The sequence below is a fragment of the Acinonyx jubatus genome, chromosome E1 (genome assembly GCF_027475565.1).
Source record: "Acinonyx jubatus isolate Ajub_Pintada_27869175 chromosome E1, VMU_Ajub_asm_v1.0, whole genome shotgun sequence".
NCBI classification, from domain to species: domain Eukaryota; kingdom Metazoa; phylum Chordata; class Mammalia; order Carnivora; family Felidae; genus Acinonyx; species Acinonyx jubatus.
In genome coordinates, this window is record NC_069397.1 from 23,016,031 (window position 1) to 23,030,671 (window position 14,641).

General features: G+C 48.7%; 1 protein-coding gene across 6 annotated transcripts in view; it reads left to right on the forward strand.

Moving 5' to 3' along the window:
• The window catches only part of HNF1B (HNF1 homeobox B), a 53,062-nt gene that overhangs the window by 19,997 nt on the left and 18,424 nt on the right, over positions 1–14,641 (forward strand). For all 6 annotated transcript variants that reach the window (XM_027034346.2, XM_027034347.2, XM_053211674.1 and 3 more), the window contains exon 5: positions 11,165–11,325. In XM_027034346.2, the coding sequence (XP_026890147.1) occupies positions 11,165–11,325 (161 nt within the window). The remainder of the gene's footprint in view (positions 1–11,164; positions 11,326–14,641) is intronic.

Genomic DNA, 14,641 nt, shown 5'->3' on the forward strand with positions numbered 1-14,641 from the left:
GTTCTTGACTAGGGTGTGGCTTGCAGTTTCACCCTGGAAGGTTCCTTTTCCATGAACCCTGCTTCTCATTTGAGACGTCAGAAACCATGAAACCCAAGTATTGGCAAGACCTGTGCTTCTTACACCTCCATCCCAGCCCACATAAAAGGCATCTTGGGAGCTCATTAAAAACACCCACATCTCCCCCACCTACACCTTTTAGAATCAGAACTTGATGTTGGGGGGGGGGGGGCGGCGGGTCAGGCGTGGAAAGTTTCAATAAACTCTCTAAGAAATTTGGATATACAGTCAGGGCTGGACGTCACAAGGCCAGATGGAGCAGGAGGGTCCTGAAGGGGTTGATGATGATCCTGAAGGCTCTTTGCTAAACTAGGAGAGGTGAGGCAGCTGGGGGAAGGGCCCTGGACTAGGATTCAGGAGACCTGAGCCGCGAATGAGAAGGGGTGACCTTGGGCCAATCACCTAACTTCTCAGGGATTCTGGCAAATGAGGGTGTCGGACCTTTCAGCTCTGACAGGTGAGTATTTGGAGATTGCATGTAGCATCAAGTGTTGGGGCCCAGGCCCTGCTGCCTGAAGTAGCAGAGGGACGTTGGTCATTGTGATATCTTATTGTTAAGCTCATCATCTGTCTGTCTCTCGCTCCGTCCCCATTTCAGGAACTGTGTGCTGTTACAATCCTTCCACCTTTATTAGGGACCATTAGAGCTTTACAGCAGCGGCAGATTGGGTGGGGCCAGTCACAATAAACAGATTTATAATGGGTGTAAACGAGACACCTATCACTGCTGAAGGTTAACACTTTCAGGGCCTTTGAGTGGCAGCCTGCATGCCCATTGCCTTCTGGCCCTACCCAAGGCAGGGTGCCTCTTCCTGGTCAGCACCTCTTGGACTGGGTTGGTGATGAAGCCCAGGGAGTTCTTGTTCAGCGAGCGGGGAAAACCTCTGAATAACATCTCCCATTTGTGTCACATCAATTTGCATGGTGGGTACAAAATAGCTGCTTGATTTATCTCAAGATGTTTTACCAATGGAAACAGAAACAAGCCTTCTCCTCCTTCTTGAGAATCTTCCTGCTGGGTGAAGTATAGGGTTTGCATCCCTATATGTCAAAGAAAAAGAAAGAAATCCAGTAAGTCTCATTCTTCCTGTGAGGAAAAGTAGTTCCCGGAGTCTCTAAAACTGTGTATGTATGCTGAGTGGTGGAATTCCAGGCTGTACCCACATCGAAGCCCGAGTTGGCTTTCTTCACCACTATGTCTCCAGTCCATAACCTGTGCCTGGCACATGGTGGACATTCCATTATTTGTGCGCTGACCATATCTATTATAAAGGGCTTCTTGTCCAAAACCTGAATGCATAAATCCCCTATTTTGTAATCTGTTTTTCAGGTTTAGAGTTAAACTGACAAACTCCATAGTTTGTCTCGTTTTCCGTAACATAGTACATATTACGATTTAAAGCATATTTTCCCTTTTCTAGAAACAATGACATCCAGCTCTACTTTCATTGATACTGCTTAACCACACACACACACACACACATAACCTCCAATATTTAATGTTACCAGGAAGTTTTCAAAGAACATATTATTGGGGTGCCTGGGTGGCTCAGTCAGTTGAGCATCAGACTCTGGATTTCAGCTCAGGTCATGATCCCCGGGTCGTGGGATGGAGCCCCATGTTGGGCTCTGTGCTAAGCGTGGAGCCTGCTTAAGATTCTCTCTCTTTCCCTCTGCCCCTCTCCCCTGCTCACATGTGCTTGCTTGTTCTCTCTCTCTCTCTCTCAACATAAAAGAGAGCATATTATTATTCTTTTTCTCTTAATGTTCTACTGGTTTAGTTTACTAGCTTAGTCTACTAGTTTAATTTAGTTCTACTAGTCAGCTTAATGTTCTACTACATTAGTTCCTATTATAATTTCTTACCAGCATGTCTTGGACAAGAAAAGAGCTAGAATAGATCTTCCTGAGTTTATGTTGAGTGAGCCAAGGTCTAGAAAAGGGCCTGGGTTTTTCTTGCAGATCAGAGTCATTTGGAGAGATGGCTCTAAGCAGCTGCCGTCCTTGGGGGACTGCTCCCTGAGTGCTTCGCTGGTGCTCCTGTTCAGTGGAAGCCAGTAATCATCCAACCTCCAAAGCCTCAGCCCGATGCCTGGTGCAGCCTGGGACCAGCGTCCATGAGCTGGTACCCAATGGCTATCTGTCATGCTGCTGCTGCTGCTGCTGCTGCTGCTGCTGCTGGGGGAGCTGCCTCCAACGGTGGTGATGAAGAGGCTGGGATCTGGCCAGGCAAACTTCCGTAACGGGGCAGCTCTGACACTTGCCAGGCCTCAAAGGATCTTCTCCCTGGGTGTCACTTCCCAGCGGGGCCCTGCTTATGAATGGGTCGCAGTGGAAAACCTCTCCTTTCTAAGGCAATTTTATGAGCCTTTCAGTCACAATACAGATGTCTGTTTTTAGGACCTTACTTTTGTGTGGACACCCAGTGGCTCAGTCTGCTGATGGCTTTATAGCCTTCTTCGTTCCCCAGATCCACTAGAAGCGTCATCGTCCTCCTCGCCAGCCAAGCCCAGGGGCCTTTGTTACAGCTACATTACCCCTCCCTGCAAAGGCTGCCTCTGAGAAAAGAGACCCCAGGAGCCAGACTGCGGCAGGGCTCTGTCTGTCCTCACAGCCTTTAGGCCTAACGATGTCCGCTTTTAACCCTTCTAAGTTTTCACTCCAGCTTCCTTTGGAGAAAAAGGCATTTAAGTGACATTTAGTGTTGCCACAGTAAATTCCCATTAATTGATCCTTCCTCAAAAATCAACCCGATGAGCCTCAAACTGGGTTCTAACAGAGTGAGTCCAAATTTGGGCTTCCCACTCGCAGCCCCAAACCTTTAGAAATGCTCAGCCTGTGCCCATGGAAGCACCCATTTCAACAACCCCCCCCCCCCTGCTTAAAGCATCCTAGGTAGTGAGAGTTATGCTTAGGCCCCAAGAAGTCAGGAATGGGTAGGCCCCCTACAGGCACCCCCATTGGCCTTTTTTACACTAGGTAAAGCACTAACGAGATCCAGGCTGTTTCGTAAGCAATACTCCTCGGTGCACTCACCCTGCGCCTTCAAACACAAAATCACCCCCAATGTGTCAGTGCTATTTCTATTTTGATTATATTTTACTCTCGCTTTCTCCTCCTCTCTCACTCCCCCTTCCTCCTTCTTTAAGGGGCATGCCTCCCGCTAACCTCAGCAAAATCAGGAAACCTAGAGGAGAAATGTATACCACTGTCGCTTTTGCACCCCTCAGCTCCACAGACCATGTGGAACCTGGTCATCAGTTGCTCATTCCACCAATATTTACCGAGCGCCTCTCACAGGCTAGGCTCTGTGCGAGGTGCTGAGGACACAGTGGAGACCACAGGCAAGGTCTTGCCCTCGTTGGGCTTACATTCCAGTGACAGAGACAGTCAAAAAATGAGTAAACAAAATCATTTCAAACTCCTTGGGGGGTCACGATGGAGGCTCAACCTACCTGGAATCAATTTGGGGCTTACGGGGAGGAAGAAGAAGGGTTGGCCGCTGACTTGCTTGGGGGCCCCTTCACAAGAGGTAGTGAAAATAACCTCTTCCTCTTCGAACCTCAGCTTTCCATTCTGTCGAATGGGCATCCGTGACACATTGAGAGCAGGCTGCGTAAAACACTCACAGATGTGAGGACTTCTCAAGTTCTCAAGTGCCGGCCTGCTTTCTTTCACTTGTAACAGCGGCCTCCTGGCTGAAGGTCTTGTTGCAAAACATCTGATGTTTGCCTGCAGAAACGGGCTCTCCAGTAAGGACCAGGCATGCTGGCCGGTTTCTGTGGCCCTCCTACCTCCCCACATGTGTGATTTTCTCAGGTGCACTGTGCAGGTCAACTTCTGTTCTCGGCCAAGATGCTTTTGATGGAAGACGATTTTTTTTCCCCCGTTGGTTACATTTGCTTTGATTTTTATAAGAAAACCAGTTTGTGGGCTTTCCTTAAGTATCACTCAACTTTTACTCCTTGAGTTCAAGAATGTTTACCGTCCCCGCAGGCCTGTCTGTGTTTCTCCTCTTAGGAACTGGGCTCCTAACCCAGCCACCTCGGGTAGAAAGAGATGTGGAATTAAAACCCAGCCCAGTGTTTCAACTGCTTCCGCCTTGCATCAGCTGTTTTCCTCTCAGGCTTTCGGATTTTTAATCTGAACTCTTCGCAAATGTTAATCTTTATCCCCAGAGGGGAGGAAATGAGAATAAGAGCTGGTGGTAGTCCCGTGTTACCAGTGAGGAAACTGAGGCAGCCGTGCTATCTCCTTTATTTAAAGCTTTTATTTCTGGACCTCCCAGTTCACATTCTTTTATCCCAGATGAGCCTCTCAGACGGTCACTAGACTGAATCATTTGCGTGTCTGCCTCTTTTCTCAAGAAAGTGACTCCTCTGTGGGGAGAGGGGGAATGGATTTCTGAGGATAGGTTCCCGGGCCTAATTCTGCCTGGCCCCCTCCCCGGCCGTATGTGTTGGCGTCATAGGAAAGACAGCTCTGTCTACCCATAATTGATGGGCAGAGTTGTTTCCTTTGGGAGGAGCTTTCTCTGTCGCACGCTCCCGCTTGCCTGGGTTTAAATTCCCAGGTTCTAGACCCAACAGGGTTGGGCTGTGCTCTGCATGAGGTTAGAAACACAGGGGAAGAATGCGTGTGACAGAGCTCTGGCCAGTTGAGTAATGTTTACTCTGTTGGTGGCTGGGACGCTCATTCGCGCTGGCAGAGGTCCATCAGCCGGAGGAACATTCCTGCATTATCAGGGATGGGAGATTGGTTTTGAAATGTCAAGGGTGAAAGGCATCCCACCAGATCCTGGGTGAGGCTCACAGACCCCAGTAAAAAGGAACCCCTCGCTTCAGCACCAAAGGCCACATGGGGGCAAACTGAACCTCACATGGCCCAGGAGGCCACACCTCCCACTTTTCTTCTTGCTAAAAAGAGCGATTCTGGTCATGTTTTCCTGGCTGACGTTGCTCTTCTGTTTGCCTGGCATTTTCTCTCTGAGCAAAACCCGGTGTTTCTCTTACCTTATTTAATTCATTCATCGTTATGGCTTCTGAGGAAGGAAGATCCGTATGCCCATCTTGTAGATAAAAATACCAAGACGCAAAATTTGATTGGTCCAGAATCATCAAGGCAGAGAGACAGAAAGAGAGAGGGTATTAGTTTCAAGTGGCTAGTTGCTGATGTCCTGTTGATTTCTGGAATTGTGGAATTGGGATCTCAGCTGCTTTTAGAAGCTCTAAGAGAGGGGTGCCTGAGTGGCCCTGTCAGTTAAGCATCTGACTTTGGCTCATGTTATGATCTCATGATTCATGGGTTCGAGCCTGTGTTGGGCTCTGTGACAGCTCAGAGCCTGGAACCTGCTTCAGATTCTGGATCTCCCTCTCTCTCTCTCTCTGTCCCTTCCCTGCTCGCGCTCTGTCTGTCTCTCTCCCCAAAATAAATAAAACATTTTAAAAATTTTTAGAAGCTCTAAGAGGGCTATAGTTCTAAGCCCCTGAAGCACAGGTTTCTGAAAAGTCCCCGTGGTTGATTACTCCCTAAGCAGGTCCTCTCTGGGGTCCCTCCCACAAGGCAGTTGTGTCTGTCTTTGAAAACAGATACATGGTCAGTTCTATAGAACCCAACATTCACATCATAAAAACCACTGTGCTCTGTAAAGTAACCCAATAAAAACTATGGGGTTTATGGGGACGAAATGGGGTTAAGGACACAATACTCAAAACTTCTTCAATGACACCCCTTAGAAAGATAAGAATCTAACAAAAACATTAGCCGAGTTTTACACCTGTTACGTGGTTAGGAAATACATAAATGCTGTAGAATGATAAATATGGCCCTTTACCTTGAAAACAGTCCTGCAGTTTGCCTTCGGAAGCAGGCATCAGAAGGGTTGTGGCTTGAGAGTTAATGTGAAGTAGGAGAAGGAGGGTTGTCGGAAATCGGAAGGAAAATTGTAACTCTAGCTGCGGATCAATGTGGCTTATAGCACATGCAGTGAACTGTTGGTAGATGCTCAGAGTTTGTGTGCGTGTGCGCACGCGTGCGCGTGCATGTATGTACATGCACACACGCTAGTATGGTTAGTGTTGTCCTTTGTGGCTCCATTCAGCTGGGTGCCGATTTCTGAATTCCTCAAGTGTGAAATTCATGTTACACTCAGATTATCCCATATTTGTCAGTAGAACTGGAACAGATCCACACTTTCAATACAAACATTCCCGCAGGACTGACAGCATTCTCTCCTTCTGCCAGAGGGATGCTCCCTTGTTCTAGAGCATGAATGCTCAAAGCAGCTAAGGGCTCATTCCTTCATTCGGGAAATATTCACAGTCCCAAGGCCCTCTGTGAGGCTCCAAGGAAGCAACAATGAGTAAAAAGTCATCCCTTCCTTTAAGAGGGAACAAGAAGTATCCTCTTATCAGAACATTATGGTGCAGGGTGTCCGACTCCTGCTGTAAGAGTCTTGACTGCATGTAAAATACCAAGGGCGAAGCAGTTAACTATCAGAATGAATCAAAGGGAGCTCCACAGAGGAGATGGCATTTAACCCTCTTAAAAGATGTGGCATGGAGAAGAAGGGAAGAGCTTTCCTGGCAGAGGGAACAGCAGAAGCAAAAGCACAGAGGCAGGAGATGGCAGGGCCAATGTGACGAACGGCAGGTGCTCTGACATGGATGTATGGGATGTCGTGAGAGATGATACAAATAAGGCGAGCTGGAGTCACAAAGGCCCCATTCTGCTAGTCTTGCGTTGGGGTTTTTCCAGAAGGCAGCGAAGGGCCATCACAGGTTTCCAAACAGGGCAGTGACGTGGTACAAGTTTGTTTGAGAAAGAAATCCCAAGCTCCAGCAGTGAGAAGAGTACCCTGGAGGTGGTGCTGGTGCAGAAAGTGGAACGTGGAGACGCTGGCTTCTGGAACCCACAAGCTTCTTTCATGTTTTGATGTGTTTGTCACTAGATTCTAGCTGGGATGACGTTTACTGCTTATGCCGTGGTTCATAGGACCAGCAATGGGGGCATGGCCAATTAGTGACTTGAGCCAGGAAGAGAGTGGAAGGTACAGGGCCACATCTAGTGTTGTCATATCTCCTGTGGGGCCTCTGGGGCTGTTAACCTGGCATCTTTGGCATCGTAACCCAGAGCACTTGTGGTATATTCATTTTCAGAGCTTGCAGTGGTGAAGGAGGAAGGGAATGTGCTCCATTCCCCGAGCACAGTACCTGCCACATGATAGGTACTCAATAAAGTTTTGTAACCTCAGCCTCCTGAAAATGTCTTTTAAACAAAGACAGTCCCAAAGTAGAAGGAATGAGGTATCTTGTGCCAAACACATTCTGGGGACTTTCACATCCACTGAGTCGTTCATCTTCCTCCCCGTGACCCTAAGGGGCAGATACTGTTAACAGCAGAGAAACTGAAGCTTGGGGTGGTTAAGTAACTTCCCCAAGGCCACACAGCTAATCTGTGGTAGAGCCAGGATTCAAACCCAGGTTGCCTGGCTCCAGAGCCTCCTCCACTTTGGTTCTCCTTTGAAGTACCCTTCTGAGTTTGTGAAATACACAAGGACCTGGCCTCTTTCCTTCCTCTGACAAGAACACCTATTTCTGGGGGATCGCCAGTGGATACTTTGTGATACACCTTCCATCCCCTTTAAGGTGGCTACCTGATTACAGCCACCTTCTCTGTGTCCAGAGTGACTGCCAAACTCCTTGGTGGGAGAAGCACCAGTGGGAAAGGTTACAGGTGAATCTGGAGCTGGCAAGCAGCCCCACCAGCTCCCACCACACTCTGCAGTGAGAACAGCACCCCCCCACACCCCCAACAGTGGGCAGACCTCTGGCTCAGAGATGAGGAAGCTGAGCTCACCCAGGACACTGATGGCTGAGCTGAAATCAAACAGGGATGATCCCCTGCCTGCCAACCAATGCTGTCCCTTAGCCAGAGGCCTAGGCCCCTGTCTTTCTTTTTTTTTAAGTTTATTTATTTATTTATTTATTTTGAGAGAGAGAGAAAGCACAAGTGGGGGGGGGGGGGGAGAAAGTGAGAGAGAGAGAGAGAGAGAGAGAGAGAGAGAGAGAATCCCAAGCAAGCTCTACCCTGTTAGTGCAGAGCCAGATGCAGGGCTCAATCTCATGAACCTGAGCTGAAGTCCTACGCTTAACCACCTGAGCTACCCAGGCGCCCCAAGGCCCCTCTGTGTTTAAACAGAACAGCTCCACCCTTACATGAAGCTGTGCTGGGGGAGAAAACAAGGTTTGAAAACCACAGCAGCCTTGGGCTACCCTGGCTGGATTCTAACAAATGGCCCTTGACGCTCTTCTGCCAGGCTCCCTCCTAAAGAAGGCTTTGTTTCCTATGGGTATCCTTGGTTAATTATTTTTAAATACATAATTATGTAGCCTGCAGTAGGGGAGAAGCCTCCCTGTGACCCATATTTGATCACCAAAGGACGGGCCCTCTTCCTTTGGCCAAATTAAATAGGCTAAAACCAGAGTCTGTTTGACTTGAGGCTGAATCGATGATGGGGACAGGCTGGGAGGTGAACACACACCTGACTCCCAGCGTTATCACCACTCTCTCAGGAGCAGAGCATCTTGGGGAGGTAAATAGCTGGCCAGGGAGTCAGAGAAAGCAAGAGAAAAACAAGGTGAAGTGCAGTCCCTCCAAAAGGAAAGAACGAGAAAACAGGAGCCAGGCTTGCCTCCCAAGTAGCTTCTGGGGCAAAACACATAAGTGGTTCTTCAGAGTAGGACTCTTGGGGAACTATGCTCCATGGACAGGTCATTCCATTCAGTACTTAGAATCTGCCCTAAGTTGCCTAGAATTCTAGAGTCTTAGGGCAAATATCCTGGGGTCCATCCCCATACTAGCTGCCTCCTGACCCATAGTTACCATTTCTTTAGCATCATGCTAGGAAACTTTTAGATATATTCTCTTATCCAGAAATTGCCCTGTGAAGGAAGTGTTCCCTCCATTTTATGAGAGGAGGTGAAGGCACAGAGAGAGAGAGAAGTAATTTTTCCAAGATCGAACATCTCCTAAGGGCAAAGTGGGATTTGAGCCTGAGTTTGTCTAGCTCCTGAGCCCACAGTCTTCCCATTGTCCCTCCTCAGAAAATTCTTCCTATTATTGCTTTGAAACCTACCTCCCTCTTTTCTGTTGGATCTTCTCTGCCTCCTGAGCTCACAAGGCACAGATCTTTCTTCTTCTATGTCACAACACTGTGAGCTGTTGGATGTATCCTGCCAGGAGCCCAGTGGTAAATGTGAGTGGAGAAAAAAGACCCAGTGTGATCCAATGGGATGAATAGAGGGTAGGAGATAGGAGACGTAGGGACTGCAGATAGGTGTGGAGGACCTCGGGCAGGACTGGGGAGGGGGTGTTGGTTCAGAGGCAGGGGAGCCTTCCTCCTTTTAACCTCATGGCTCCTGTTCCCCCAAAAGTGTGGTGCCCCAGACCAATAACCACCAAATTCCAATTTGCCACCGTCACCCCCACTGACAGCCCCTTGAATCAAAGGATGAGGACAGCAACCAATAGAGGAAGCCCATAGAGCATTCATCAAGCCACTCAGAGTCAAACACGTTGCTCTTGAAGGTTAGAACCCTGCCTTAGCATTTGTTTGTTTTCTTCCCAGCCCTCTTAAGCTCTAGGTCATATCAGCCTTGGGTAATGTCCTTTGGATGATGCCAGAAGACTGGCTTGGGTCTCCTCTTGGCAAGCTTCATCTTAGTGATTTGGAGGCTGCTGGTTATGGCAGCTTGCCTGGCCCCTGGGAAGGGGGGCTTTGTAGCCTCCTTGGGCAGGTGGGGCTCCAGGGGGAAGCAGGAAGCAGGACAGGGGGAAACAGACCAATAGAATCACTATACTTTATACAGCAATGATTCGTCTTGGGAAAGCTGGCAAAAGGAGAAGTGCAGCCAGATAGTTGGCCCACCCCTCCAAATAATGGCGTGCCCAGAGCACTGGTCTCCCTCTCCTGCAGGTAGAAATAGGGTCCCCCAAGCCTTTTTGTCAAGTCCAAAGTGCAACACAAGAACACAGTCTTTGTAGGCTTTGAGCTTAGGGTGAGATGCCCCAGCTGCCCCCAGCTTGGTCCCCAGCTGTTTCACGGGCACATCGAGCAGGACTTGGACTCTGCAAACTGGGTCCAGGTTACTTGCGCCCCTTCGGTAGCCTTCTCTGCCCAGTGCTTTTCCTTTCCTGAGCACAGACCTCTGTTTTGGTTCCTGAACCAGAGGGAGGGCCAGAGTAGTGAGGCTATAAACATGCTTGGTTCTCCCCTCCCTTGCAGACCTAACTGCAGTGGTTTACTAAAGCATCCACATCCCGCCTGTGTGTGCTGCCTGCCCCACCTCCCGGCAGACTCGCCTTCCCCTGGGCCCTGGAAGTCAGCCAAATGGGACCCCATCAAAGGAATGTGAGTTCCAGAGCCACAGACCCCCAGCTACAGCCCCATCCCTGACCTGTCCTGCCTGTGTGCAACACCCTCCGCCTGCCCACCCCAGCCTCTTGTGCTCAGCCATAATAGTGGTATGCAAAGACCGATGCCTTCCACTCTGGCTCTTACAGGGCTCCCTGGACAAGTGCCTCTTTGTAGGACGGGTCTACTCATGCTTTGCAGCCCCACATTGCCAAGAGATGCCAGGGAAACATTTCTAGAAGACATTTTGAAGAATACAAGAAATACTCTAGTTAGGAAGAGAAGGCCAATCTCAGCCCCTAAATCCCGCAAGAAGTATGCTGAAGGAAGAATAAGCAGAATCCTTTTGTCCACTCGCTCATTCGTTTGTTCGTTCATTCATTCATTCATTCCTCTGACAGATATTTATTGAGTGGTTACCAAGTGCCAAGGCACTGGGGATACAGCAATGAGCAAAAGAAAACAGATAAAAATGTCCTGCCCTCAAGGAGCTTACATTCCAAAATTAAGTAGAGTCCACGCCAGCCTTTACCCTGGAGAAAGCCAGCCAGTGTCTCTCATAGGAAACAGGGGAGGAAAAGGCAACTTTGGGTTCTTGTCATCCACCGTGTGAAAACAAGGGGAGTCAAATGTGTGTTCCAGGGCCCTGAGGACACTCATGTCTGCTGTTGGGTCTGTCTTGTTTTGCAGGAGTCCGCTACAGCCAGCAGGGAAACAATGAGGTCACTTCCTCCTCAACAATCAGTCACCATGGCAACAATGCCATGGTGACCAGCCAGTCTGTTTTACAGCAAGTCTCTCCAGCCAGTCTGGACCCTGGCCACAATCTCCTCTCACCTGATGGTAAAATGGTGAGTACACCTGGGCCATTGTAGCTCTGGAGCTGATAAGATAAGAGGCAAAACAAACACAACTTCTCACAAGGCCTGCCTCAAACAATGAGCCATTGTAGCCCCGGAGGGGAAAACGGGGGCTGTCCAGAGTTGGGACGGAAAGGTAGAGCTGGTGACCCAGCCTTTGGCGGGTGGAAGAGGTGTTCGGTTTGAACCTAGCCAATAAATCTGACAGAGTCCTGCTCTCATTTTATTGATTGAATGCCTCATAAAGGAGCAAGCCGGGTGGGACGCTGTTTGTTTTGGGGCAGGCAATGACATTTGTGTTGATAAAATGTTCATTCGTAACCCCCCCCACCCCAAGGCCTCCAAAGCCAGTCTTTTAACCTTAGAGAGTATTTCACTTTGAAACAAGCCCGCTCTTTCTCTTCGCCACACCCTGGTGCCGGCAAGGAGAGAAATTAAGTCAGGATGTAGTGGGTGGCAGGAGATGGAGAGAGGCTTCTTGAACTGGGACATCAGGTGGTATGTCAGTGCGGAGCAGGGCACAAAATGGCGGTGGGGCGGAGCAGGGCGAGGTGAGGCTTACAAGGAAAGTGAGAAGCACCGACTTTGAAGTTCCAGTGACCCGGTTCAAATCCCAGCTCTAGCATTTAATAGCTGTGTAGCCTTGGGCAGGTTACTGAACCACTCTCCGTCTCTCTCAACTATAAAACGGGCATAATAACAGTGCGGTTGTTGGGGGGAACAACTGTGATAACAAGGGAAATACTCAGCACCGTGTTAAATATTCAACAAGTGACTGGTGTTATTGTTAATGTCAGTGTTCCTCTCTTTAACTGAAGTTTTCTACAATCATAACCACAGCCCACACCCAGATGTAAGTTTAGCACACTTGGCGAGGAATAGACTCTTTTTGAATTTGAATTTTCAAGGCTCTCATTCTCTAACAGCACGAGTGCAGGGGAGCGCAGCCCCGGAGAGAAACAAGCATTACGACACGAGTAAGGGCAGGAAATGGAAAACTTTATTCTTTGGGTCATGCTCCGTGTTTCAGTGGCGGGGGGGGGGGGGGGGGGGGGGAGCTGTAGGTTCCTGGCTTCCACGCTCAAGGTGGAGCCGCACACATTCCCTCAAGGTGTCTGACCCAGGGGCAGGTGGGGGCCAGCGTGGGGGAAGGGGACGGGGAGCAGATGCCATTTTAGACCTTGACGTGTGTGCTGTGTAGGCAACACAGGAATGGTGAGTCACAGGTGATTGAGTCCCCAGCTCCCTGGAGGAAAAACAAAGTGTAGTTTCCAAGAGGAGTGCTGGCTCGGCCAACTCTCGTCTCGGGGACGCGAGCTGCTTTCCCTGGTAGTGGTCTGTGCAAACAAAAATGAAAAGGCGCTCCTGGGGGAGGCATTTTGTAGCCCCCTTTCCCTCCCCTCATCCCTTATGCCTTTTCTTCATGAAAAACCGTTTGTGTGGCTACTTTGTAAGAGGCACAGACAAGTCTTCATGAGTCACTTTGAGACCCAAACAGGTTAAGAGTAAGGATTGCCCAAGCTGCCCTGGGGAAGAGGGTCTTGTGGAAGAAGTCTTGACTTCTCAGTGCATGAAATCCTTCAAGTCTCTGCTTCTATTGCTTGAAGGTCCTTGGGGTTTCCCTTGCACCCTCCTGCTCTTTTTCCTAAGAGGCAAGTGGCCTCACCCCAAGCCGGGGCTGCTCCAAAGGCAGCCTGCAGACACACTTTCTGCTTCCTGTTCTGCTCAGCAGTGCCCTAATGGCCACTATATTATTGGATTGATGATTGACCAAGAGAGCACACCTCAACGTTAGCAAACACCTGGAAGCTTGTTTGCAGGGACCAGCTTTTTACTCGTCTCCAACACCCTGGTTCATATGTTATGTCACTATTACTGGATGCCCAAATTCAAGAATCTGTTTTCTGTTAATATCTAACAGGTGCATCACAGATTGTGGTCCACCAAGGCAAGAGTGGAGTATGGTTAAAAATAACATGGGCAAGAGAACCAGTGTGTGTAAGCCTTGGGCTCAGCAATCAGATGGATGTTGCTTAACTTTAGTTTCCTCATCTATAAAATGGGGGGTAATAATGCCTGCGTCATGGGGTTGGTGTGAGGGCTGCTTATAGCTCCACTGTTGTTTGGGTAAGCCCATGTGAGGAGTGCCAGTCTCTTGTGTACTAACTGTCAGTGGGACGTGAATGGGAAATCTTACCCCAGTAATTAGTTTGGGAAATGCTGCTGATCATTTGAGCTTTCTTTTGCACTATCTGTCCCCTCTCCCATACCAAATGCATTGACAAAACGCTGGCCAGATTTAGGGTTGCAGTTTGTGTATGTTGAACCTTGCTGTTGTTTTTTTCATAGATAATTTTTTCAATGTTTGTTTATTTTTGAGAGAGAGACAGAGCATGAGAGGGGAGGGGCAGAGGGAGAGGGAGACACAGAATCTGAAGCAGGCTCCAGGCTCCGAGCTGTCAGCATAGACGCGGGGCTCGAACTCATGAATGTTGAGATCCTGAGCTGAATTCAGGTACTTAACCGACTGAGCCACCCAGGTGCCCCCCTCCTTTTTTTTTTTTTTTCAAAAGCACATACTGGGGTGCCTGGCTGGCTCCATCAGTGGAGCATGTGGCTTTTGATCTCAGGGTCGTGAGTTTGAGCCCCACACTGGGTGTAGAGTTTACTTAAAAAAAAAATAATAATAATAATAATAATAATTAAAAAGCACATTCTGGATTCTTTCACATTGAAGCAGTATAGCCTAACAGTGAAAAACCTTGGCAGCAAATGGCCTGCTTTCAATACCAACACCACTTCTTGTGCAAATTTCTTTACTTCTTCAGCTTCAGTTTCCTTGTCCACAATGTAGGGGCAATAACACTAACCTCTTAGGCTGTAGGCAGTAAAGCACTTAGCATAGGTGAAAGTTCTGCAAATGGCAGCATTCATGTAATTCAAACCCAGCTGCGTCCTTGGCAGCCCCGGGCTTCCTTCAGTCTTGGTGACAAATAGAAAAGAATGGTTGCATTTTAGTGGGAAGGCACTTGACCAGGGTTACCCCCAAACAGTAAGTATTTGAACTCTAGTAAAACTGAGTTTGAATTCTGGCTTCCTCACTCACTAGTCAAGGGACCTAGTGTTAGTCTTGCAACTCTTCGGGGGATCAGTCTCTTAATCTGTAACACAGGGGCAGTGATAATAATGCCCTCCCTAGCTGTGTCGATACCTATTGAGGACAGTCAGTGGAAGCACATTACAGACTCTGAAGCCATGCACATTTAAGTTGTTTTTATCGTCGGCATCTGCATTTGTCTTTCACCAT